Genomic DNA, 27,226 nt, shown 5'->3' on the forward strand with positions numbered 1-27,226 from the left:
ATCTACCTGTATTTCTCAGTATTTGGGACACCAAGACATAGGCAACGTTGAGGACAGTAGCCAAATAATATTCCCACCTTCAAACTTCACTGTTAGTATGATGTTTTAGGATAATACATAGTGCCTTTTAGCCTCCAGTCAATTTTGGACTCCTCTGACCAGACGATATTCTCCCAGTATTTCATAGGCTTGTCTAAGATTGTTGAGCAAACTTTAAACGCACCTGAACATGCTTTTTGCTAAGCAATGGAGTCTTGCACGGTGAGAATGCATAGAGGCCACAATGGTTGAGTGCATTACATATTGTTTTATTTGAAACAATTGCACCTCCTTATTCTTGGTCTTTACGTAACTCTCCACAGGTGGTCCTTGACTTTTGGACAACCCTTCTGATAATTTTTTATCACTCCTTTGTCTGAAATGTTCCGAGGTGCACCTGGTTGTGGCCAGTTAATGGTGAAATTATGTTCTTTCCACTTCTGCATTCTGCCCCAACAGTGTTTAATGGAACCTTTAGTAGTTTAGAAAATTGTTCTCTAAGCAATGTCATCAGTACGTTTTTCATTAATAAGATGGCGAAAATATGGAAACAGCTCATTGGTTTTACCCATCATGAGATGTTTCTTGTGTGGCACATTGGTAATGAAACAGATTTTAATAGGATATCAGTATAACTAGCTGATATTATTTTTCACTATGTGGCAGTATTGCTTTCTAATTACTTATAGATTTAAGCTGGTGTCAAGACTTTCCACGGCTTTTTTGCACCTCTCTTTCTTCATGTGTTCAATTTCTCATCAATATACGTAAATCAATTTATGGATATCTATGGCTTGCTTTCTTTGCTTGTGTGGATTGGATGGGTTGTTACTGACATCTGGTGAGAATTTCATGTCAATAGCAACTTTAGAAATCTATTTACCTAGAAAATTGGTGACGTGTGCAATACATATTTTGCCCGCTTTATACAGTATATACAGTGGGGCAAAAAAGTATTTAGTCAGTCAGCAATAGTGCAAGTTCCACCACTTAAAAAGATGAGAGGCGTCTGTAATTTACATCATAGGTAGACCTCAACTATGGGAGACAAACTGAGAAAAAAAAATACTGAAAATCACATTGTCTGTTTTTTTATCATTTTATTTGCATATTCTGGTGGAAAATAAGTATTTGGTCAGAAACAAAATTTCATCTCAATACTTTGTAATACATCCTTTGTTGGCAATGACAGAGGTCAAACTTTTTCTGTAAGTCTTCACAAGGTTGCCCCACACCGTTATTGGTATGTTGGCCCATTCCTCCATGCAGATCTCCTCTAGAGCAGTGATGTTTTTGGCTTTTCGCTTGGCAACACGGACTTTCAACTCCCTCCAAAGGTTTTCTATAGGGTTGAGATCTGGAGACTGGCTAGGCCACTCCAGGACCTTGAAATGCTTCTTACGAAGCCACTCCTTCGTTGCCCTGGCGGTGTGCTTTGGATCATTGTCATGTTGAAAGACCCAGCCACGTTTCATCTTCAATGCCCTTGCTGATGGAAGGAGGTTTGCACTCAAAATCTCACGATACATGGCCCCATTCATTCTTTCATGTACCCGGATCAGTCGTCCTGGCCCCTTTGCAGAGAAACAGCCCCAAAGCATGATGTTTCCACCACCATGCTTTACAGTAGGTATGGTGTTTGATGGATGCAACTCAGTATTCTTTTTCCTCCAAACACGACAAGTTGTGTTTCTACCAAACAGTTCCAGTTTGGTTTCATCAGACCATAGGACATTCTCCCAAAACTCCTCTGGATCATCCAAATGCTCTCTAGCAAACTTCAGATGGGCCCGGACATGTACTGGCTTAAGCAGTGGGACACGTCTGGCACTGCAGGATCTGAGTCCATGGTGGCGTAGTGTGTTACTTATGGTAGGCCTTGTTACATTGGTCCCAGCTCTCTGCAGTTCATTCACTAGGTCCCCCCGCGTGGTTCTGGGATTTTTGCTCACCGTTCTTGTGATCATTCTGACCCCACGGGGTGGGATTCTGCGTGGAGCCCCAGATCGAGGGAGATTATCAGTGGTCTTGAATGTCTTCCATTTTCTAATTATTGCTCCCACTGTTGATTTCTTCACTCCAAGCTGGTTGGCTATTGCAGATTCAGTCTTCCCAGCCTGGTGCAGGGCTACAATTTTGTTTCTGGTGTCCTTTGACAGCTCTTTGGTCTTCACCATAGTGTAGTTTGGAGTCAGACTGTTTGAGGGTGTGCACAGGTGTCTTTTTATACTGATAACAAGTTTAAACAGGTGCCATTACTACAGGTAATGAGTGGAGGAAAGAGGAGACTCTTAAAGAAGAAGTTACAGGTCTGTGAGAGCCAGAAATCTTGATTGTTTGTTTCTGACCAAATACTTATTTTCCACCAGAATATGCAAATAAAATGATAAAAAAACAGACAATGTGATTTTCAGTATTTTTTTTTCTCAGTTTGTCTCCCATAGTTGAGGTCTACCTATGATGTAAAATACAGACGCCTCTCATATTTTTAAGTGGTGGAACTTGCACTATTGCTGACTGACTAAATACTTTTTTGCCCCACTGTATGTACACATACACAAATATTTGTTATCCCTATAGCCGTAGTAACCAGTAAAATAATTTAAGCACCAAGTCTCTTAATCCTACTGCCTGGGCACAAAGTGCAATTATTATGGACTTTAAAGTCATTAAAATCGTATAATGAATGTAGACGAGTTCCTAGAGGTCTGCGTTCATTTAAACCTTTGTCCCAATTTCAAGGAGATGAACAATCAAAAGCCATGGAATGAACCACATTTAGAACATGCTTTCAATCTGATGTGTTTAATGTTAAGGCAAAATAAAAAGAGAATTTAAAAGTTACAATTGAATTATGTAAAGCCAAAAACATAGTTGAGAACACACAGAATTACAGTTTGCAAATTGTTTTTAAACAGAGTAGAGAAAAAGCTTATTTCCCATTCGAGCAGAAATAATAGGAAGGAAAACCTATTAATTTATAACTAAAAATTGGCATGTGCATATTGTGGCAGGTCAGCTCACTTAGCTGCTCCTCAAAGTAGACACAGTCACACGTGGGTTAAAGTCTCTGGGTGGTTTATTGTATCATAAACCACAAAAATGGTAACAGAAAAACAGCCTTTCTAGCGCAAAAGGAAACAAAAAGTTCATAATCAGTCCTGCCCAGCACTCATAGGCCAACAAATATGGCAGCTCTTTGAGGAGAGTCAGCCTAAGGCTTGCTTGCCTCTATACAACACAGAAAAAAAAACTGTCTGGACATGTATAATTTTTTCCCTAGCCACACCCTTGAGGTTGAAATATGGTGAGTAGGTTCCCCGCCCATCTCTTACCTACTCACCTAAAAACCTGCACATAACATGGCCGCTTAACTCCTTTCAGCACATACCATGCTGAAAGGAAACTTATGGGTTTCTAGATCACAGAAGAAAGCAGTCTCTGTGACACATATCTCCCCTGACATATCGTGTCAGTGACCCCGTCACATATTTTCCCCCCTCTGCCCAAAGCCGGGGGCTTTGGCACCTTCAGACACCAAACAGTGAAATCGGGAGAGGGCATCTGCATTCCTATGTGACTTCCCGGGCCTCTGTACAAAATGGAACTTGAAATCCTGGAGGCCTAAGAACCACCTAGTCACCCGGGCGTTCTTACCCTTTTTCTCCCTTAACCATCTCAGAGGGGGATGATGGGACACAAATTTGAATCTCTGGCCTAGTAGATAGTACCTCAATGTATCCACAGCCCATTTTATTGCCAGGCATTCCTTCTCGACGATGGCGTAGTTCTTCTCGCATGACAAGAGCTTCCGGCTCAAATACTGGATTGGATGTTCTTCTCCATTTACTACTTGAGACAGCACGGCTCTTAAGCCAACATCTGATGCATCCGTCTGACCACGAACTCTTTGCTGAAGTCTGGTGCCACCAGAACCAGATGTTTACACAGAGCTCTCTTCAGTCCTTGGAATGCTATCTCTGTGTCATCAGACCATTTAATTATTGTCGATTTGATGCCTTTAAGAAGATCTGTCAATGGCGTGGCGATCATAGCGAAATTCGGAATGAATCGCCGATAATACCCCACAATTCCAAGAAATGTCCTCACTTGCTTCTTGGAACGCTGTTGAGGCCACTCTTGGGTCGCCTCGACCTTGTTGATTTGCGGCTTAATTTCACTTATCCCAACAACATAGCCTAGGTACTTGACCTCTTCCTTCCCTATGGCACATTTTTTCGGATTCATCATGAACCCCACATTCCTCAAAGCATACAGAACCACCTGTACTTTTGGTAGATGACTAGTCAGGGCCAAAGACCACTATGTCATCGAGGTACACTGCGGCATACTTCTCATGCGGAGCCAGGACCTGATCCATCGCCCTCTGGAAGGTGGCCGGGGCCCCCTGTAGGCCGAAGGGCATCCTAGTGTATTGAAAACACCCATCACGCATTGAGAAGGTTGTCTTCTCCTTGGCACTCTGGGACATGGGGATCTACCAATAGCCCTTCGTCAGGTCCAGGGTTGTAATATACCTTGCGGGTCCAAGTCTCTCAATGAGTTAGTCCACACAAGGCATCAGGTAAGCATCAAAACTAGAGACTTCATTCAGCCTGCAGTAATCGTTGCAGAACCGCCACTCACCGTCAGGCTTCGGTATGAGGACGATAGGACTCGACCATCCACTTTTCGACTTATCTATCACCCAAAGGTCCTGCATCCTCTTCACCTCACTGGATATCACCTCTCTCCGTGCTTCCGGAATTCTATACGGCTTGAGATTCACCCTTACGTGTGGTTCTGTCAACACGTCATGCTCGACCACCTGCGTATGCCCCAGCAACTCTGAGAATAGATCCCGGTTCTGCTACAACAGCTCCCGACACTGTTGCGTCTTGGCCGATGTCAGAGTCTCTGCAATGGTGACATCATCCACAGTGACTTTGGGACTGGCTCCCAGCCAAGGAGTGTCCAGCGATTCTTGGTCTCTCCAAGGCTTTAGCAAGTTCAAATGATAGACCTGGTGCGGCTTCCTTCGCCCCAGCTGGTGTACCTTGTAATGAACTTCGCCCACTTTTTCCACCACCTTGTATGGGCTTTGCCACTTGGCTAGGAACTTGCTCTCCACCGTGGGGATAAGTACTAGCATGCGGCCCCCTGGCTGGAACTGCCTCAGCCTCGCTGATCAGTTATACACCCTTGCCTGTGCCTCCTGTGACTGGAAAATATGCTCCATCACAAAAGGCATTACTTTTGCCATTCTCTCCTGCAGCTGGGCAACATGCTATATAATGCTCCGGGTGTGGCGGGACCTTAGCTTCCCCCGTTTCTTTGGCGATGTCCAGGAGTCCTCGTGGATGTCGCATACAGGAGCTCGAACGGCGAGAAGCCAGTAGAGGCCTGGGGAACTTCTCTGATGGAGAAGAGGAGAAACGGAAGCAGGTAGTCCCAGTCTCGACTGTCCTTCTCAATTACCTTTTTGAGCATGGCTTTCAAGGTTTTATTGAAGCGCTCTACTAGGCTGTCAGTCTGTGGATGACACACTGAGGTTCACAGCTGGGAAATCTGGAGGACCCGACAGAGTTCTTTCATAACCTTGCTCATGAAGGGGGTTCCCTGGTCTGTCAGAATCTCCTTTGGCCGGCCTGTACTAGCAAAAATATGGACCTGTGCGATACTCTTAGTATCGAGTTCCTGGGCGATACTCTTAGCCGAAGAGTTCCTTAGGGGTACCGCTTCATGGTACCGGGTCGCATAGTCCATTACCATTAGGATATATTGGTGCCCTCGTGCCGACTTAATTGACCCACTATGTCCATGGCAATTCGCTCAAACGGGATCTCTATTACCGCTAACGGGACTAGAGGACTTCGGAAGTGAGCAGAGGGTGCGGTTATCTGGCAGGTGGGGCAGGACCTACAATAATTCCGGATCTCCCGATAACATCCCGGCCAATAGAACCTCTGCAGTATTCTCTCCTGCGTTTTTTCCACCCCAGATGTCCCCCCAAAACATGTGAATGGGCCATGTCTAGAATCCTCCGCCGGAAGGGACCTGGAATCAACAGCTGCTCCACTATTTCACCACCCCTCAGCAGGGGCGTAACGACCGCGGTCGCAGCGGTCGCCATTGCGACCGGGCCCCGCAGGTCAGGGGCCCCGGGCCGGCAGGGCAGGGCCGGGCTGGACATCGGGCACTTCTGGCAAATGCCAGAAGAGCCGATGCCAGTAGTGGGCCGCTGCACTGTTCCTCCCCCCCCGCCGCCGCCGCCGCCGCCGCCGCATTTAACTATACCGGCGTCTATGACACCGGTATAGTTCAATGCAATGATGGAGGAGAGCGTCACCTGACGCTCCCTCTCCCATCATTCCCCGCTCTGCCTCTGACAGTACACTGCGGGTGCGCGATGACGTCATATCATCGCGCACCTGCAGTGTCCTGGGCAGACTGCAGCCACCAGGAGCAGCGCGGGCAAAAGGAAAGGTGAGGAGAGTTTTTTTTTTTCTTTTTCACCGGACTGTGGGGCCATTATCGGGGGGCGGGGGGGGAGATGAGATGCGGGCTGTGCTCTATATACCCCTGTGCTGGCTGTGCTCTATATACCCCTGTGCTGGCTGTGCTGCATATACCCCTGTGCGGGCTCTGCTGTATATATCCCTGTGCGGGCTGTGCTGTATATATCCCTGTGCGGGCTGTGCTGTATATATCCCTGTGCTGGCTGTGCTCTATATACCCCTGTGCTGGCTGTGCTCTATATACCCCTGTGCTGGCTGTGCTCTATATACCCCTGTGCTGGCTGTGCTGCATATACCCCTGTGCGGGCTCTGCTGTATATACCCCTGTGTGGGCTCTGCTGTATATATCCCTGTGCGGGCTGTGCTCTATATACCCCTGTGCTGGCTGTGCTGTATATACCACTGTGCGGGCTGTGCTGTATATACCCCTGTGCCGGCTGTGCTGTATATACCCCTGTGCGGCTGTGCTGTATATACCCCTGTGCGGGCTCTGCTGTATATACCCCTGTGCGGGCTGTGCTGTATATACCCCTGTGCGGGCTGTGCTGTATATACCCCTGTGCGGGCTGTGCTCTATATACCCCTGTGCGGGCTGTGCTGGATATACCACTGTGCGGGCTGTGCTGTATATACCCCTGTGCGGGCTGTGCTGTATATACCCCTGTGCGGGCTGTGCTGTATATACCCCTGTGCGGGCTGTGCTGTATATACCCCTGTGCGGGCTGTGCTGTATATACCCCTGTGCGGGCTGTGCTGTATTTACCCCTGTGCGGGCTGTGCTGTATTTACCCCTGTGCGGGCTGTGCTGTATATACCACTGTGCGGGCTGTGCTGTACATACCACTGTGCGGGCTGTGCTGTATATACCACTGTGCGGGCTGTGCTGGATATACCACTGTGCGGGCTGTGCTGGATATACCACTGTGCGGGCTGTGCTGGATAGACCACTGTGCGGGCTGTGCTGGATATACCACTGTGCGGGCTGTGCTGGATATACCACTGTGCGGGCTGTGCTGGCACCCAACACCATGTTGCAGTGCAGGAGATTCCTGCAACAGTCCGAGGCGTATCTAGGGGAAGGGGGTGGGGGGGCGTCACGGAGGTAGGGGGGGGGGGCCCCATTTGGAAGTTCGCACCGGGGCCCATAACTTTGTAGTTACGCCACTGCCCCTCAGTGTAGTCAATCTATACAGCAGTTTGCTATTGACTGCAAAGTGAGGGTACCTGGTGTCAGCCCACGGCTCTTGAGCAATCCATCAATCACAGTCACATTTTCAAAGGCCCCTTTTAGGGTAAGACCCCGCATTTGAGCAGTCCAAATACACCAAGATTACTTACTGGTAGCTTCTTTTTCCGGAACCCATGATGGCACACCTGAGAGAGGGCATCCGCCCAGCCAGGACAGGAAACCCTACTGAAAATAAAAGGGCGGTACCTCTCTGTCACTTCAGTTGGTTTTCAGAGCATGAGAGGCCCCCCTGGTTAGTACACATGGCAATCCAACACCACATCATATTAACTAAAAGCACCCAAAACAATAGTGCACACCGAAAGGGTGATAAAGGGGGGGAATATATGGGTGCCGTCATGGGTTCCGGAAAAACCGGCTACCAGTAAGTAACCTTGGTGTTTTTCCTTCCCCCATGACGGCACACCTGAGAGACTTTTGTAGAAAGAAAAAACCTTAGGGAGGGACTACCGCTTGGAGTACCCTTCTACCAAAGGTTAGGTCAGCAGAGGAGGAAAGGTCTAGCCGGTAGTGTTTGAAAAAAGTTGAGGGTGAGGACCAGGTAGCAGCCTTGCAAATTTGGTCAATTAATACCTCAGCCTTCTCTGCCCAGGAGGTAGCCACAGCTCTGGTGGAGTGAGCCTTGATGCCGTCAGGAACCTGAGTGCCACTTGCAGAATACGACAGACTAATGGCCTCCCTGATCCATCTAGCAATGGTACTTTTAGCTACCCCACACCCCTTTTTACTACCCTGAAAGGCTACAAATAGGGTTTGATCTTTCCTCCACTGACTAGTCATGGTCATGTATTGTAACATGGACCTCCTTACATCTAACATATGGAACTTTTGTTCCCCCGGATTTTTAGGATCATTACAAAATGATGGTAACGTAATCTCCTGACTCCTATGAAATTTTTGGACTACTTTGGGGAGATACACTGGATCTGGTCTTAGGAGTATCCAGTCATCAAGAACCTGAGTGTAAGGAGGGCATATTGATAGAGCTTGTAAATCACCTACCCTACGGGCCGATGTTAGGGCTACTAGTAGGACTGTTTTTAGGGTGAGTAATTTAGGTGATTACTCCTGCAAAGGCTCAAAAGGATCTTTGGTTAAAGCCTCCAAAACTAGATTTAGATCCCAAGGAGGAATTTTGGGGATAATAACCGGTCTAGACCTGCCACAGGATTTTATGAATCGTGAAACCCACCTATTAGATGCTAGGTTGCAATTATATAGGGCCCCTAAAGCTGAAACTTGAACCTTAAGGGTGCTAGTTGCTAATCCTAGTTGCAAGCCTGCTTGTAGAAATTCTAGGATGTGACCCACTGGAGCTACATCCCCTAATGGTTTACCCAAGAAGTCTAGAAACTTCTTCCAGGTCCTACCGTAGATTCTAGATGTTATAGGCTTTCTGCTTTTTAACAGGCTGGAGACTAACCCTGGTGAGAATCCTTGGCGACTCAGTAGCGCCCTCTCAAATACCAGGCTGCCAGATGGAAGCCCTTCACCTGAGAGTGGGTCACTGGTCCCTGGGTTAACAGATCCGGCACATCTGGCAGAATCCATGGGTCTGTTAACCCCTTCCCGACCCATGAAGCCACGTAGGCGTCATAAAAACCCGTGCCAATCCGACCCATGACGCCTATGTGGCGTCATGGAATGATCGCGTCGCTGCAGATCGGGTGAAAGGGTTAACTCCTATTTTACCCGATCTGCAGAGACAGGGGGAGTGGTACTTCAGCCCAGGGGGGGTGGCTTCACCCCCCGTGGCTACGATCACTCTGATTGGCTGTTGAAAGTGAAACTGCCAATCAGAGCGATTTGTAATATTTCACCTAAAAAACTGGTGAAATATTACAATCCAGCCATGGCCGATGCTGCAATATCATCGGCCATGGCTGGAAAACCTGAAGTGACCCCCCCCCCACCCCACCGATCGCCCCCCCAGTCCTCCGTTATAGGGTCCGGTCCCCTCCGTCCTGTGCTCCGCTCCCCCGTCCTCCTGCCCGCTCCCCCCCTGCTCCTATGTCACCCCCCGGTGCTCCGACGCCCCCCCCGTGCCCCGATCTCCCCCCCTTATACTTACCGAGGCTCCCGGTGTCGGTCCGTCTCCTCGCTGGGCGCCGCCATCTTCCAAAATGGCGGGCGCATGCTCAGTGCGCCCACCGAATCTGCCAGCCGGCAGATTCATTACAAGTGCATTTTGATCGCTGTGGTAGGTTCTATCACAGCGATCAAAATAAAAAAATTAATAAATAAACCCCCCCTCTTTATCACCCCCATAGGTAGGGACAATAATAAAATAAAGAAAATATTTTTTTTTTCTTTTTCCACTAGGGTTAGAACTAGGGTTAGGGTTAGAACTAGGGTTAGGGTTACGGGTAGGGTTAGGGGTAGGGTTAGGGTTACAGGTAGGGTTAGGGTTATGGCATGTGCGGATTTGGCTGCGGATCCACAGCGGATTGGCCGCGGATCCGCAGCGGATTGGCCGCTGCGAATTCGTAGCAGTTTTCCATCAGGTTTACAGTACCGTGTACACCTATGGAAAACCAAATCCGCTGTGCCCATGGTGCGGAAAATTCCGTGCAGAAACGCTGCGTTGTATTTTCTGCAGCATGTCAATTCTTTGTGCGGATTCCGCAGCGTTTTACACCTGTTCCTCAATAGGAATCCGCAGGTGAAATCCGCACAAAAAAACACTGGAAATCTGCTGTAAATCTGCAGGTAAAACGCAGTGCCTTTTACCTGCAGATTTTTCAAAAATGGTGCGGAAAAATCTCACACGAATCCGCAACGTGGGCACATACCCTTAGGGTTAGGGTTGGAATTAGAGTTAGGGTTGGAAATAGGGTTAAGATTAGGCTTGTGGTTAGGGTTACGGATAGGGTTAGGGGTGTGTTGGGGTTACAGTTGTGGTTAGGGTTGGGATTAGGGTTAGGGTTGGGATTAGGGTTAGGGTTAGGGTTAGGGTTGGAATTAGGGTTACGGGTGTGTTGGGGTTAGGGTTGTGGTTAGGGGTGTGTTGGGGTTAGGGTTGGGATTAGGGTTATGGCTACAGTTGGGATTAGGATTAGGGGTGTGTTGGGGTTAGTGTTGAAGTTAGAATTGAGGGGTTTCCACTGTTTAGGCACATCAGGGGTCTCCAAACGCAACATGGCGCCACCATTGATTCCAGCCAATCTTGCATTCAAAAAGTCAAATGGTGCTCCCTCCCTTCCAAGCCCCGACGTGCGCCCAAACAGTGGTTTACCCCCACATTTGGGGTACCAGCGTACTCAGGACAAACTGGGCAACAACTGTTGGGGTCCAATTTCTCCTGTTACCCTTGCAAAAATAAAAAATTACTTGCTAAGACATAATTTTTGAGGAAAGAACAATTATTTTTTATTTTCACGGCTCTGCGTTGTAAACTTCTGTGAAGCACTTGGGGGTTGAACGTGCTCATCACACATCTAGATAAGTTCCTTGGGGGGTCTAGTTTCAAAAATGGGGTCACTTGTGGGGTGTTTCTACTGTTTAGGCACATCAGGGGCTCTGCAAATGCAACGTGACGCCCTCAGACCATTCCATCAAAGTCTGCATTTCAAATGTCACTACTTCCCTTTCGAGCCCTGACGTGCGCCCAAACAGTGGTTTACCCCCACATATGGGGTATCACTGTACTCACAACAAACTGGGCAACAAACATTGGGGCCCAATTTCTCCTGTTACCCTTGTGAAAATAAAAAATTGCTTGCTAAAACATCTTTTTTGAGGAAAGAAAAATGATTTTTTATTTTCATGGCTCTGCGTTGTAAACTTCTGTGAAGCACTTGGGGGTTGAACGTGCTCATCACACATCTAGATAAGTTCCTTGGGGGGTCTAGTTTCCAAAATGGGGTCACTTGTGGGGTGTTTCTACTGTTTAGGCACATCGGGGCTCTGCAAATGCAACGTGATGCCCGCAGACCATTCCATCAAAGTCTGCATTCCAAAACGTCACTACTTCCCTTCCGAGCCCCGGCATGTGCCCAAACAGTGGTTTACCCCCACATATGGGGTATCAGTGTACTCAGGAGAAACTGGACAACAACTTTTGGGGTCCAATTTCTCCTGTTACCCTTGGGAAAATAAAAAATTCTGGGCTAAAAAATCATTTTTGAGAAAAGAAAAATTATTTTTTATTTTCACGGCTCTGCGTTATAAACTTCTGCGAAGCACTTGGGGGTTCAAAGTGCTCACCACACATCTAGATTAGTTCCTTGGGAGGTATAGTTTCCAAAATGGGGTCACTTGTGCGGGAGCTCCAATGTTTAGGCACACAGGGGCTCTCCAAACGTGACATGGTGTCCGCTAATGATTGGAGCTAATTTTCCATTCAAAAAGCCAAATGGCATGCCTTCCCTTCCGAGCCCTGCCGTGCGCCCAAACAGTGGTTTACCCCCACATATGGGGTATCATCGTACTCAGGACAAACTGGACAACAACATTTGGGGTCCAATTTCTCCTATTACCCTTGGGAAAATAAAAAATTCTGGGCTAAAAATCATTTTTGAGGAAAGAAAAATTATTTTATATTTTCACGGCTCTGCGTTATAAACTTCTGTGAAGCACCTGGGGGTTATAAGTGCTCACTATGCATCTAGATAAGTTCCTTGGGGGGTCTAGTTTCCAAAATGGGGTCACTTGTAGGGGAGCTCCAATGTTTAGGCACACAGGGGCTCTCCAAACGCAACATGGTGTCCGCTAACGATTGGAGCTAATTTTCCATTCAAAAAGCCAAATGGCACGCCTCCCCTTCCGAGCCTTGCCGTGCACCCAAACAGTGGTTTACCCCCACATATGAGGTATCAACGTACTCAGCAGAAATTGCCCAACAAATTTTAGGATCCATTTTATCCTGTTGCCCATGTGAAAATGAAAAAATTGAGGCTAAAAGAAATTTTGTGTGAAAAAAAAGTACTTTTTCATTTTTACGGATCAATTTGTGAAGCACCTGAGAGTTTAAAGTGCTCACTATGCTTCTAGATAAGTTCCTTTGGGGGTCTAGTTTCCAAAATGGGGTCACTTGTGGGAGCGCTCCAATGTTTAGGCACATAGGGGCTCTCCAAACGTGACATGGTGTCTGCTAGCGATGGAGATAATTTTTCATTCAAAAAGTCAAATGGCGCTCCTTCCCTTCCGAGCCTTACCATGTGCCCAAACAGTGGTTTACCCCCACATGTGAGGTATCGGTGTGCTCAGGAGAAATTGTCCAACAAATTTTCGGATCCATTTTATCCTGTTGCCCATGTGAAAATGAAAAAATTGAGGCTAAAATAATTTTTTTGTGAAAAAAAAGTACTGTTTCATTTTTACGGATCAATTTGTGAAGCACCTGGGGGTTTAAAGTGCTCACTATGCTTCTAGATAAGTTCCTTGGGGGGTCTAGTTTCCAAAATGGGGTCACTTGTGGGGGAGCTCCAATGTTTAGGCACACGGGGGCTCTCCAAACGCGACATGGTGTCCGCTAAAGATTGGAGCCAATTTTTCATTGAAAAAGTCAAATGGCGCTCCTTCCCTTCTGAGCCCTGCCGTGTGCCCAAACAGTGGTTTACCCCCACATATGAGGTATCAGCGTACTCAGGATAAATTGGACAACAAAGTTCGTGGTCCAGTTTCTCCTTTTACCCTTGGGAAAATAAAAAAAATTTCGCTAAAAGATCATTTTTGTGACTAAAAAGTTAAATGTTCATTTTTTACTTCCATGTTGCTTCTGCTGCTGTGAAACACCCGAAGGGTTAATAAACTTCTTGAATGTGGTTTTGAGCACCTTGAGGGGTGCAGTTTTTAGAATGGTGTCACTTTTGGGTATTTTCAGCCATATAGAACCCTCAAACTGACTTCAAATGTGAGGTGGTCCCTAAAAAAAATGGTTTTGTAAATTTTGTTGTAAAAATGAGAAATCACTGGTCAAATTTTAACCCTTATAACTTCCTAGCAAAAAAAAAAATTGTTTCCAAAATTGTGCTGATGTAAAGTAGACATGTGGGAAATGTTATTTATTAACTATTTTGTGTCACATAACTCTCTGGTTTAACAAAATAAAAATTAAAAATGTGAAAATTGCAAAATTTTCAAAATTTTTGCCAAATTTCCGTTTTTTTCACAAATAAACTCACAAATTATCGACCTAAATTTACCACTATCATGAAGCCCAATATGTCACGAAAAAACAATCTCAGAATCGCTAGGATCTGTTGAAGCGTTCCTGAGTTATTACCTCATAAAGGGACACTGGTCAGAATTGCAAAAAACGGCAAGGTCATTAAGGCCAAAATAGGTTGGGTCATGAAGGGGTTAATGACATCTGCCTTAGAAGGGCGAACCATGGCCTTCTTGGCCAGAATGGAGCTATGAGTATTATTTTTGCTCGGTCTTCTCTGATCTTCCGGACTACTGTTGGAATCATCACTATCGGGGGAAATGCGTAAGCCAGAGAGAATTTCCATGGTATTAGTAGGGCATTTACTGCGAAACGATGTTCCTTTGGGTTCAGTGAGCAAAATCTTTTCACTTTTTTGTTGTGTGAGGTGGCAAACAAGTCTATCTCTGGTGTACCCCAGGCCTGTATTATTCGTTGGAACACCTCGGGATTCTGGGACCATTCCCCCTGTCTCAGAATTCTGGGACTCAGAAAGTCTGCCTGTGAGTTTTCTACACCTCTTATGTGTAGTGCTGATATGGAAGACAGGTGTTGTTCTGCCCAATGAAATAGTAAGTTTGACACCTCCATGAGGTTCCAAGACCTCGTCCCCCCCCCTGGTGATTGATATAGGCCACCACTGCTCGATTGTCCGTCATGATTCAAGCATGGCGGCCCTGGAGCAGGGGAAGAAAATGTTTCAAGGACTTTTCTACTGCCCATAGTTCTTTTACGTTCGAGCCATAGCTCCTTTCTTGGGAGGACCAAGTTCCTTGAACTGAATGGGATCTTAAGTGAGCTCCCCAACCTAAACCGCTTGCATCGGTCGTGATGATGTCCTCGACCGGTTTCTGCCACTGGACTCCTATAGTGAGCTGTTCCTCTATGGTCCACCAAATTAAGGAATTTCTTACATCCTGATGAAGACATAGATTTCCTTCCAAATGCCCTTTTAACAGTCTTTGAGCTGACAGAACTTCCCATTGCAGTTGTCTCAGGTGGAACTGTGCCCATCCTACGGCCAGAATGCAGGATGTTAATGAGCCTAGTAGGGACATCGCTTTTCTTAAGGTCATCGCTGGTTGATGTATTGCTAAAGTGGTCAAGTTCATTATTTTGGCTACTTTGTTCTCCGGGAGGAGGCAGAGCTGACATTTTGAATCTAGTATCACACCCAGGAAGAACTGCACCTTTACTGGAACTAACTTTGATTTGGGGACATTTATTATCCAACCCAGCTCTATTAGAGTTGATGTCACTACCGTTATCTGATGGGAGCAATCGGCCTCTGTCTTCCCTATCACAAGAAAATCGTCCAAGTATGGGACAATCACGACATTCCGGGAACGGAGGTATGACATTACCTCTGCCATCAACTTGGTGAAGACCCTGGGACTGTAGATAGGCTGAATGGAAGGGCTGTATATTGGTAATGTTTCACTTGGTTTTGTATGTAGAGTGCCACTCTCAAGTATCTCCAGTATTCGCGATGTATTGGAATATGGTAATATGCCTCTTTTAAGTCTATTACTGCCATGAAGCAGTGAGGAAACAGAAGTTTAATGGTTGTATTGATGGACTCCATCTTGAAGGAGTAGTTGTCTATTGAATGGTTGAGTTTTCTTAGGTTGATTATGGTCCTCCAAGAGCCATCGGGTTTTTGTATTAGAAAGAGGGGAGAGTAAAACCCCCTTCCTACCTCCTGAACCGGGACTTCTTGCAAGACTTTTTTTTTAATCGGTCCGAGGACTTCTGTTTCTAGAGCGAATTGTTCCTACCGGGCTTTTCTCCGGGGAGTTATTACAAAATTGTGCCTGGGTGGACGGATAAATTTTATTTTTAGGCCGTCTTTTAAAATATTTAAAACCCAGGTGCTCGGGGAGATGTTTATCCAGGTTGGATAGAAGAGGGAGAGTCTTCCTCCAACCTCTGATGTAATGTCATTGGGGGACTTTTTTGCTGATGTAGAGGGCCCTTTGAACATATAGCCCGATCTCCTTTTATCTTTGAAGTCCCAATTTCTCCTATCTCCTGGAGGTCGGCCTCTGTTAAATCTTCTCCGAAAAAAAGGCTTTTTAGGATCTTTAGGGAAGGTTGGAAAGGCTTCCTTTTTGTCTCCTGCCTGTTTCAAGATCTGTTCTAACTTTTTCCCAAAGAGGAGTTGACCGTCGCATGGGTTGGTGCATAGCTTATGTTTGGAAGGCAAATCTCCAGGACAACCTTTAAGCCATAGGGCTCTCCTGGCCGCATTGGACAGGCCCGCTGCTCTAGCTGTTCATCTTGCAGAGTCCACGGAGGAATCTGCCAAAAAAGCTGCTGCCCCTTGAACTAGGGATATGTTTGCAAGAATGTCATTCCTAAGAACTTTATCCCTTAGCTGGTCTTCTATCTGCTGTAACCAGACCATAAGAACGTGAGCTGTACATGTCCCAGCTATAGCTGGTTTCAAGCCCCCTGCCGCGGCTTCCCAGATGTGTTTCAAAAACCCATCTGCTTTTTTGTCCAGTGGATCTTTTAGGACACCTGAATCTTCTAATGGAAGGGACGATTTTTTCAAAGATTTGGCTACCGCACCGTCAATTTTAGGGATTTTCTCCCAGGATTCGGAGTCTTTTTCTTCAAAAGGATATCTCCTTTTTGATGAAGAAGGTAAGGTACCCATTTTTTCGGGTTTTTTCCATTCTTTTTCAATCAATGCTTTAATTTTTGCATTGACCGGAAATGTCCGTTTTCTTTTTTCCTCTAAACCGCCAAACATGACATCCTCAAGTGACCTAGGTGTCTTTTCCTCTTTAAGACCCTTTACAGTTCTGACCGCTTTGACTAATTTTTCTACATCCTCAGTTGGGAAACATGGACGACCCCCTGTATCACTATCTGAGGAGGAATCTGAGGACTGGATAGAGGCGGAGGAGGTAGAGGGAGACTGGGATGATTTTTGACTCTCCTGTTTCTGAGAGGCCTCCAAATCCGTAGACACCTTACGGCTTTTCCTCCCTGCTTCTTTAAGGGTCAGTTTTAAGGAGTTTTTTTTATCTCTGCCTGTATTATGGCTTTAAGGCTAGTGGCGAAATTAGGGGTCTCATCCTGTATGGTTTTATAAATGCAGTCAGAGCAGACGTCCTTCTGCCACTGAACTGCAAGCGGGGATTTACAAAGGGCATATTCACGGTTCTTTGTTTTGCCGCTAGATTTCCTCAACCCCTAGTGATCAAACAGAAAAAATGGACCCTGTTACCATAAGGGTGACATTCACGTAGATCACTCACCACCGCCGACAGTCAAGGGTACCGGTTTTGGAGGCTGGACAGATGCACGTGCAGTGACCTTTCTGGACGCTGAAGAGTCTTGCCGGACAGGACGGCTGCTGCTCCTACCACTTGAGCGGCTGCTCCTGTGCTGGTGGCTCGGCAAGGCATCTGGCAAGAGCTTCTGACGCTGCTGCAGCTGTGATGGCGGCGGCTGCTGCTGCTGCTCCTGTTGTCCCACTTCCATGCTGAAGTTTTAGGACATGAGCGCGTCTTCTGTGGTCAAGCACCCTTTAATGGGGGGACCACTGCACTCCCCCTCCCCGCCTCCTCCGGTGCCCAATAGTGGCCCCTCCCCTCCTCTGCCGCGCCGCCGGAGTCCCTTTCCACCGTCCGACGTTTCTTCATGGGCGCCGCCATCTTGGATCCGGCGCCCGCCCCCGACGTCACGCGGGCACACCCATTCCCAGCGTGCCTTGCGCATGACGTCAGACGGGCGACCCGGAAGCGGCTGCCGCACCTGGGTGCTGGCAGAGGGAGGAGGGTGCTGTGGCAGACACGGAAGGAGCTGGAATATCCGACCGTGCTGCAACAACGCCCGCTCGGACGCAGAGACCCGGAGGACCTGCGGATGGCGCTTCCAGACTCCCGAACACCGACGCACAGGCGCTGCCTGTTCTTCCACGCCGGGACAGGACCTGGGTAAATGGAAACTTCCGCCATGTTCAGCACGAGGGTCCCTGTCAGGTCAGGAAACCCAACTGAAGCGACAGAGGTACCACCCTTATATTTTCAGTAGGGTTTCCTGTCCTGGCTGGGCGGATCCCCTCTCTCAGGTGTGCCGTCATGGGGGAAGGGAAAATCTTCACCAGAAAACCCCAGCTCAGGAAGCTTGGCCTCCCTGATCACCGACTTGTCCTCATCACCAGCTAGGACACACAAGGGGAACTCCTCTACCTCTGACTGCAATGGGGATTCAGCAGGGATGCGCTGGCTCCTACCTGAGACATTGAACACCCCTGATTTTCCACACAAGTCCCAGAACAGGCTAAAGTCCCGCCCAATTATCATGGGGTGCAGCAAGTCTGACTACTAAGACTTCATGAAACTCCGTACCACGGCTCATTTTAATTAACACTCTTGCAACAGGGTAGTTTTTGCCATCCCCGTGGATACAGCGCTTCCCACATGTTTCCCTGTGATCAACTGGTGGGGAAGCGTGGCCCTTATCAGAGTCAACAATTCCAGGAGACCAAGAGTCCTGACACCAGTACTCTGTTTACGGTCACAGGACATGACTGCAGCACCTCTCTGGGCTGATAGTCCACACTGCAAGCTGGGTAGGCATAATACGAGCAGTGCCCGCCCAAGCTGCAATCCATCTGCTCGGCAGACATAGGACAATGGAATGCTATGTGTCCAGGACTATGACACCGCCTGCAGATCAGGTCTTTAGCAGCAGCCTTTGGTAGCCCCTCAGTGGCTCCTTGAGACCTTAGGCTCCCCCCCAGTGGTGGCTCTGTTACCCCTTTTTTGGGACTCGGGCTCCCGCTGGGTATCCCAATATGTAGATGTACTACCCCCTGGCTTCCTCAGGGACTTCTCGGCCACCAGGAACCTTTCTACGAGGCCCATCAGGTCATCCAAATTCTAGGGGTCTCCTTGGGCAACCCAGGTCTGCACCGGCCTGTGGAGAGTGAATACATCGGTCCATGACGACCCAGTTGACCATCTGGGCTGGATTGGAGGACTCTGGCTGCAGCCATTTCTGGACCAAATGCAACAAGTCAAACATTTGTGAGCAAAGAGGTTCGTCACCACAATACGCCCAGTGATGAACTCTTTGGGCGCTGACAGACATTGTGACCCCTGAGCATGTCAATATCTCCATTTTCAACTTGGCATATTCCCGGGCATCCTGAAAGGCCAAGTCAAAATAGGCTTTCTGGGGTTCACCTGTCAGATAGGGAGCCAGTACCTTCACCCACTGCTCCGGAGGCAGCCTCTCCCGCTCTGCAACACGTTCAAAAACAGTCAAAAAGGCCTCTATATCATCCCCTGGGGTCATCTTTTGCATGGTTAGTCTTACCGCTTTCCAGACGCAAGAGTCGTCACCTTGATGTGGGGGTGGGGCGGTTTCTCTGCTGCGGACTTCTCCCATCAGCAGTTCCATCTGCCTTTGCTGCTGCTGTATTTGTTGCATTAGGAGCTTGTCTCTTGCTGTACCTGATGCTGTTGCTGCTGGCTCAGTATCAGGTGCTTAAGTAGCTCGTCAATTTTGTCTGACTGCTGTACCATCTCTGTAGCTGTCTTAACCCCAAGACATACTATTTGTCCACTACTGCTACACGTGTTCCTGGAACGTTTGCCCGCATCCAAAACACCACTTGTGGCAGGTCGGCTCACTTAGCTGCTCCCCGAAGTAGACACAGGCAAATGTGGGTTAAAGTCTCTGGGTGGTTTATTATATCACAAACCACAAAATGGTCACAGAAAAACAGCCTTTCTGGCTCAAAATGAAACAAAGTTCATAAACAGTCCTGCCCAGCACTCCTGGGCCAACACATATGGCAGCTCTCTCAGGAGTGTCAGCCAAGACTTGCTTGCCTATACACAACATAGAACAGAGAAAAAACACTGGCTGGTCATTTAGTTACCTAGCCACACCCTTGAGGTGGAGATATGGTGAGTAGGCATCCCGCCCATCTCTTACCTAGTCACCTAAAAACTCACCCATAACATGGCAGTTTAACTCCTTCAGTGCATACCATGCTGAAAGGAAACTTATTGGTTTCTAGATCACGGAGGAAAGCAGTCTCCGTGACACATGTCTCCCCTCACATATCGAGCCAGTGACCCTGTCACAATATGTATTCTCCCCTTTTTCTAAGAAGCCTTTAAAAATTTCTGGTGCAAGCAATTAACTTCATAAGTCACATGCTTAGCAAAAGTCCAATTGTGTGCAATATAAGTGTCACTTGGTCTGTCAGTGTATACACCTTTTCTGACAGGCCACAGAGGCTGCAACACCAGTAACCCCTTTCCGACATGTGCCATAATAGTATGCATATGTCAGACTCCCCCTGCTTGCTGTGGGCTCTGGCGCTGAGCCAGCACCTTTCCAGGCACATGACAGCTGATCTATACAGCTGACATGTGCCCGCAACAGTCGCAGGTGGAATCGCCATCCACTGCACCAGACCTGTGTGGTTGTCGTTGTCAGATTGCTGTGAGTGTCGCCACTTGGGTTTTACGAGCAGCTGAAAGAACTGGGTGGGATCGGCTGCTCACTTACCTCCAGTCCAGGTATTGGATGGTCTGATTAAAGGTAGCTGGGGCTGTCTCACTTGGTCTGTGTGTTTTGCAAGGTGAGGAAGCCTTGCATGTGCTGCACAGACTCTGTTGGAGTCTGAGAGGAAAAGACTCACATTTAAACGTCTGAGCCCATGTTTTATATAGACTTGTTATTGTCTGTTATTTTTAATCAACGAACTACCGTATTTTTTGGATTATAAGATGCTCAGGATTATAAGACGCACCCCAAATTTTGAGGAGAAAAATAAGAAAAAAATATTTTTAAATTAAATAGTGGTGCTTCTTATAATCCACTAGATGGTGGCCCGATTCTAACGCATCGGGTGATCTAGAATATGCATGTCCACGTAGTATATTGCCCAGTGACGTAGTATATTGCCCAGTGACATAGTATATTGCTAGTATATTGCCCAGTGACGTAGTATATTGTCCAGTTACGTAGTATATTGCACAGCCACGTAGTATATTGCCCAGTCACGTAGTATATTGCCCAGCCACGTAGTATATTGCCCAGTCACGTAGTATATTGCCCAGCCACGTAGTATATTGTCCAGTTACGTAGTATATTGCACAGCCACGTAGTATATTGCCCAGTTACGTAGTATATTGCCTAATTAAAAAATGTGTCTTACCGGGGGTTGTAGGTGCGGTGAAGCGGGGTCCCAGGGTTGTTGCTGTAGGAGGCAGGAGTTGGGTGATGCTGCAGGCCGCAGGCTAGGAAGAGGGGGAGCTCCGATGTGAGGCATGATGGTGCGTGGGTCTTGTGCTGGTGCATGTCCGGTGCCACTGCAGGGTGTCTCCGGGTGCCCGGCGGTTGCTGCGTGGGTGACGACATTTTGCTACAGGCCAGAGCCCCGGTAATTCCGCGGTTCCCTCAGCGTTGAAATCTCATCTCTCGAGATCTTGGTCCCGCGGTCACATCTGCGCATGCGCCGCCCCCGACGGCGGCCATATTCCAGGAGTCCACCCCACACGCACAGGGAACTGTGGAATTATGGGGGGCTCTGGCCTGTCGCAAAATGTCGGCAGAGCCCTGGGCAGCGCCGGACACCCACACAGCACCACTGGGCACATGAGACACCCACATCAGAGGCCAGCAACTGCCGGGCACCCGGACACCCCCTCATTCCAGTCTGCGGCCTAAACCAACTGTATCGGTAAGGCATGTTTGCTTTGCAAGACGCACCCCCCATTTTTCCCCCAACTTTGGGGGAAAAAAAGTGCATCTTACAAAGCGAAAAGTACAGTACGTCCCAAATCTGACCCAGCGTCTACCACAGAGCCGATCCCTTACAATATATATATATATATTTTATAAATAAAGGTATAAGTATTTAGTAGCTCTATAATCCTGGTAACCGGTCAAATAAACTTTGGATACAAGTGAAAGGTGTAAATAAAAAGTAGTTTTTTGTTTTTTTTCATTTCAATATTTATGAAAAAAAATATAAATTAAAAACTAATTTAAAGGTATTACAAATTGTTGTCTAAAGTACATGATTTCAAGAATGCATAAAATAGTGTTTATCTTATAACCTTCTTCTAGGACCATATCTGGCTTAGAAATGACCGTCCAAATAATCCAAGTATGTGAATGAAGGCTTAAAACTTCTCCTTATGCTACATTCCTAGATTAATAACCACTTTATAGAATGGATTCATTAGTATCAGAAATGCTCCACACCAATATCAATAAATCTACAAACTATATAGTCACACAAAGTTAAGCACATAAAATTGCTGCATCTGTAGTTTGCAGAAGCTGATGTTACTTGGACCTGTTTTGGCAAGGCTCTATAATAATAATCTTTATAAAAGTATCAGATAGGTAGGCTTTTTCTTCAATTTGTCTAAGGGCTGCTTAGGACTCCCTAGACTGCAGATGTCCACTGTCCTGACAAGTGAGGTTTGCAGCTGGTTCGCACCTATCAGAACTTTGTAGGTAAAGGTACCTTCACATTAAGCGACGCTGCAGCGATAGCGACAACGATGCCGATCGCTGCAGCGTCGCTGTTTGATCGCTGGAGAGCTGTCACACAGACAGCTCTCCAGCGATCAACGATGCCGAGGTCCCCGCGCTTAGTAACCCGATGTTTACCCTGGTTACCAGCGTAAAATGTAAAAAAAACAAACACTACATACTTACATTCGCATCCCCCGGCGTCCGCTTCCTGCACTGACTGAGCGCCGGCCCTAACAGCAGAGCGGTGACGTCACCGCTGTGCTGTACTTTCACTTTACGACGCTCAGTCAGTGTGGGAAGCGGACGCCGGGGGACGCGAAGGTGAGTATGTACTGTTTGTTTTTTTCACATTTTACACTGGTAACCAGGGTAAACATCGGGTTACTAAGCGCAGCCCTGCGCTTAGTAACCCGATGTTTACCCTGGTTACCAGTGTAAAAAAATCGCTGGTATCGTTGCTTTTGGTGTCAAACACGACGATACACGCCGGTCTGACGACCAAATAAAGTTCTGAACTTTGCTCAACGACCAGCGATATCACAGCAGGATCCTGATCGCTGCTGCGTGTCAAACTAAACGATATCGCTAGCCAGGACGCTGCAACGTCACGGATCGCTAGCGATATCGTTTAGTGTGAGGCCATGTGCACACGTTCAGGATTTTTGGCGTTTTGTTCGTGTTTTTTCGCTATAAAAACGTGATAAAAACGCGAAAAAAAACGCTAACATATGCCTCCTATTATTTACAGTGTATTCCGCATTTTTTGTGCAAATGTTGCGATTTTTTCCGCAAAAAAATCGCATCGTGGAAAAAAAAAGCAACATGTTCATTAAAAATGCGGAATTGCGGGGATTCCGCACACCTAGGAGTCCATTGATCTGCTTACTTCCCGCACGGGGCTGTGCACACCATGCGGGAAGTAAGCAGATTATGTGCGGTTGGTACCCAGGGTGGAGGAGAGGAGACTCTCCTCCACGCACTGGGCACCATATAATTGGTAAAAAAAAAGAATTAAAATAAAAAATAGTGATATACTCACCCTCGATGTCTTCCCGCCTCACCGCTGCATGCTGCCGCTTCGGTTCCTATAGCTGCTGTGCGGTGAAGGACCTGCCGATGACGTCACTGTCTTGTGATTGGTCGTGAGCGGTCATGTGACCGCTCACGTGACCGCTCACATGACCGCGACGTCATGGAAGGTCCTGCGCGCACACACTAGCTATAGGAAGAGGAACGGACGCCGCTGATGAGATGTCTGGGTGAGTATAACCATTTTTTTTATTTTTTTTATTATTTTTAAACATTCTATCTTTTACTATAGATGCTGCATAGGCTGCATCTATAGTAAAAAGTTGGTCACACTTGTCAAACAGTATGTTTGACAAGTGTGACCAACCTGTCAGTCAGTTTTCCAAGTGATGCTACAGATCGCTTGGAAAACTTTAGCATTCTGCAAGCTAATTACGTTTGCAGAATGCTAAAAAAAACGCGAAAAAAACGGAAAAAAAACGCAAAAAAAAAAATGCGGATTTCTTGCAGAAAATTTCCGGTTTTCTTCAGGAAATTTCTGCAAGAAATCCGGACCTGTGCACATACCCTGAAGGTACCTTAAGATGGGAAAACACCTGTAAAGTGTTTGTCAGGAATTAGCATATTGATAGTCTGACTGTTGTAGCTCCAATTCAAATTAAAGGAAGATAAGCTGGCGTACTAGACAGCAGACACTAAAATGATGTTTGGGGCTGATGTGTTTTGCAATGTCCATGCCGATTCAGATTCCAGCTGATTCCTGGGTGGTGGCAAACCCTCACCAATCTCACATATCTTATGTATAGATCTTCAGTATGTCAGCCCCAGACAAGACCTAATAATCTGTTCTCTATACTTTTCCCTACATTCCTCCTACTAACTTAGGCGCTTATCAATGTTCACTTTAAAAAAAAAAAAAAAAAAAAAATGAATAAAACTTTCCAGATCCACTTGGATCTTTAGCATTTTCCAAGCTTGTAATTGACTTTGGACCACTCAAGATTTTTTTTTTTTTTTTTAAAGACTTTTCAATACTTGTCTGAATATTAAATCACGGTTTTACAGCTGCCAAAAACATTCAGCAACTCGCAGCAAAACAATAGTGCTAAAGGGAAAAGAGAGCATAACAAACTTTTTATGACAAGTAAATTAAAAACAACAGGGCTGAAAATACAAATCTGCAATTTAGATAAAACAGAAGATGAATACGTAAAAATGCTCATCTAAAATACCGTTCTCAAAAGTTAAATAATAAAGAATCCTATTTACAGCAATCCAATATCAAAAGGTTCTCTTTAAAGGGAATGGATTACAGTTTTTATTTTTTTATTATTAATTATGTAAGCGTTTATTTTTAAAACAAGATAAACTTCACTGTGTTAAAATTTATTGTATAAAAAAAAATGTATGCAGCCACTGGGGGGGGGGGTAAGTATCCAAGCACGGTACTTGCACACCGCAAATACAATGGCCAATGCTATATCACAGTGAAGTGCTGAACCAGCAGAAACCCCCAACAAGCAACCCCATTTTAGAAACCACACCCCTCAAGAAATTAATCGACAGGTTTTATCACCATTCTGAACCTACAGATATTTCACAAAAATTTATACCATTGGGACATTATAAATTGGGACATTATAAATGACGTTTCTTCCAGTAAAATGTTGCCTTAGCACTCAGTGCCATATGTCATTCACAAAACTAAAATTATAACATTTACACATTCATATAGGAAAAGAGGCACCTATAAAACCAATGCTTGTAGTGTAGTTTTTACATGTTTTGTTTTGCAACAAAAAGGAAATAGGTGAAGCTTAGCATACAGAGTTCTGCTGTATTCTTTTGTTTAGGTATTATGGAGTCATAGCAGTTTTGGACCCATTCAAACTTGCTTTATTCTGTTAAAGGGTGTTGGTCAGTTTAGAGGAGGTGACTGCCTCCATATTAGACTAAGAACTCCTCCCATGCGCTTGCAGCTGTTTTTTTTATTGGTGCTGGATCCTAGTGGTCCTTTAAATCTGTAGGCATTGAGTCCAGGAGTGGCATGTGTGATAAATCTTAGTATTAGAGTACTGCCAGAGAAAGATGCACCTTGTTATTGCTGGTGGGCACACGTGATCCTTGGTGCACCACTGGCGTGGCCAAGAGTTCAGTGCATCATAATGCACCCTCAATTACAACCCCCTGTGCTTCCCCTTATGTTGATTGACAGTGCTTGCTTTGGAGGAGTGTCTGAATAGAATTATCAGCCCTGCACTCACTGACACTGCAGTAGACGAGAACACACACTGTCACTGTGCGTTCTATACCCCTTCTCCTGTCACCAGGGGCTTCTTGCTGCACACAGGATCACATAGAATATGGCAGGATAGTCTTCAGCAATGCCATAAATGGGGATGTTAACTGTGGTTTGGGCACATTGTGAGGCTCAAAAAAGATGGCCAATTTGTCTTTGGGAGAGTGGATTTTATTATATTGCTTTTAGGGTGCCTTTGAGCTACTAAACTTAGTAACGTTGAAAGATGATAGAATTGAGTGGGGGCTGTTTTTGTGGAATGAGTTTATATTTGTACCATTTGGGGCTACATAACCGTTTTTAATTGCTTTATATAATGATTTTTGAGAGACAGTGTGATCTTAAACAGCAATTTAGGAATTGTCTTTTTTTTTTTACACCGTTTGTTAAACAGCCGGCATCTGCTTCTCCAATTGCTGCGTTTAACCACTTAAATGTCATTGCCAATCAAAGACAGCTGCATTTAAATGACAGGATAGCCAACACAATCACGGGGTACTGATGTGTTGCCATTGCTGCCGGGCCTGCTGAAGGCCATCTAGGTCCTCTGGTGAATCTCAGCCTGTGCAAGAGCTTCATAGGATCCTTTCATTTTCGTTATAAACTGCAATATCGTAGTTTGAGGCTAAAAAAACAAACTATTTTCCTTAATTTTTCATATTAAACATGAAAAATGGAACCACCCACCTTAAAAATTAAAAAAATCATATTTAAAATCACCGCATTAGCAAAAGTTTAATCAAAATATAAAATTAATTACGGTAACCTGAACATCAAACGCTAAAACAGAAAAAAAGCAACCGCTCATGCAGCTCAACAGAAATTTAAAAATGTCATGGGTCTCACTCAGAAAATAGAGATGCAAACAAAATTTGCCGTTGTCAGGAAGAGGTTAATGTTTCATTTATATATCTCTGTACAAAACTCATTTATTGTGCATTCTCTACAAAACAACATACATTAAGCAGTACCTTGGAAAGATATTTTCCGTTAGCCTTGAGGGTGGCTAGTCCTGCACAACAAACCAGGGCACTTGAACTTGATAGGCCAGAACTTGGGGGAATGGTTCCATCCACCATGCAATTCATCCCTTTAGGTCCATCCAGACTGAAGTGCTCCTTGAAAATATAGAGTTCATGTAAAACATAAAAAATAATAAAACAAGAAAATGAACACAGAAGACCCTAACTGCATACAAGCGGCAACTGATAATACAATGGAGCACAATTACGGTAACTAAGACTGGAGTTTGATAGACTTTTATACAAGACACTTTGTAAATGTTCTCTGATATATTAACACTAAAACTATCATAGTGTGCAATCAATAGAAATATAACTCTTGAGCGTTTCATACGAAACCTGTGAAGATGCAGGAATACTATAGGACCAAACCTTAGAGACATAGTCAAACATACT

The 27,226-nt window shown here is 46.0% G+C and overlaps 1 protein-coding gene across 1 annotated transcript in view; it reads right to left on the minus strand.

The window, feature by feature from the left end:
• GALK2 (galactokinase 2) overlaps positions 1-27,226 on the minus strand; it is a 477,779-nt gene that overhangs the window by 312,998 nt on the left and 137,555 nt on the right. Inside the window, exon 5 of the mRNA XM_077263708.1 lies at positions 26,780-26,926. Within this exon, the coding sequence (XP_077119823.1) occupies positions 26,780-26,926 (147 nt within the window). The remainder of the gene's footprint in view (positions 1-26,779; positions 26,927-27,226) is intronic.

The sequence above is a fragment of the Ranitomeya variabilis genome, chromosome 5 (genome assembly GCF_051348905.1).
Source record: "Ranitomeya variabilis isolate aRanVar5 chromosome 5, aRanVar5.hap1, whole genome shotgun sequence".
Taxonomy (NCBI): domain Eukaryota; kingdom Metazoa; phylum Chordata; class Amphibia; order Anura; family Dendrobatidae; genus Ranitomeya; species Ranitomeya variabilis.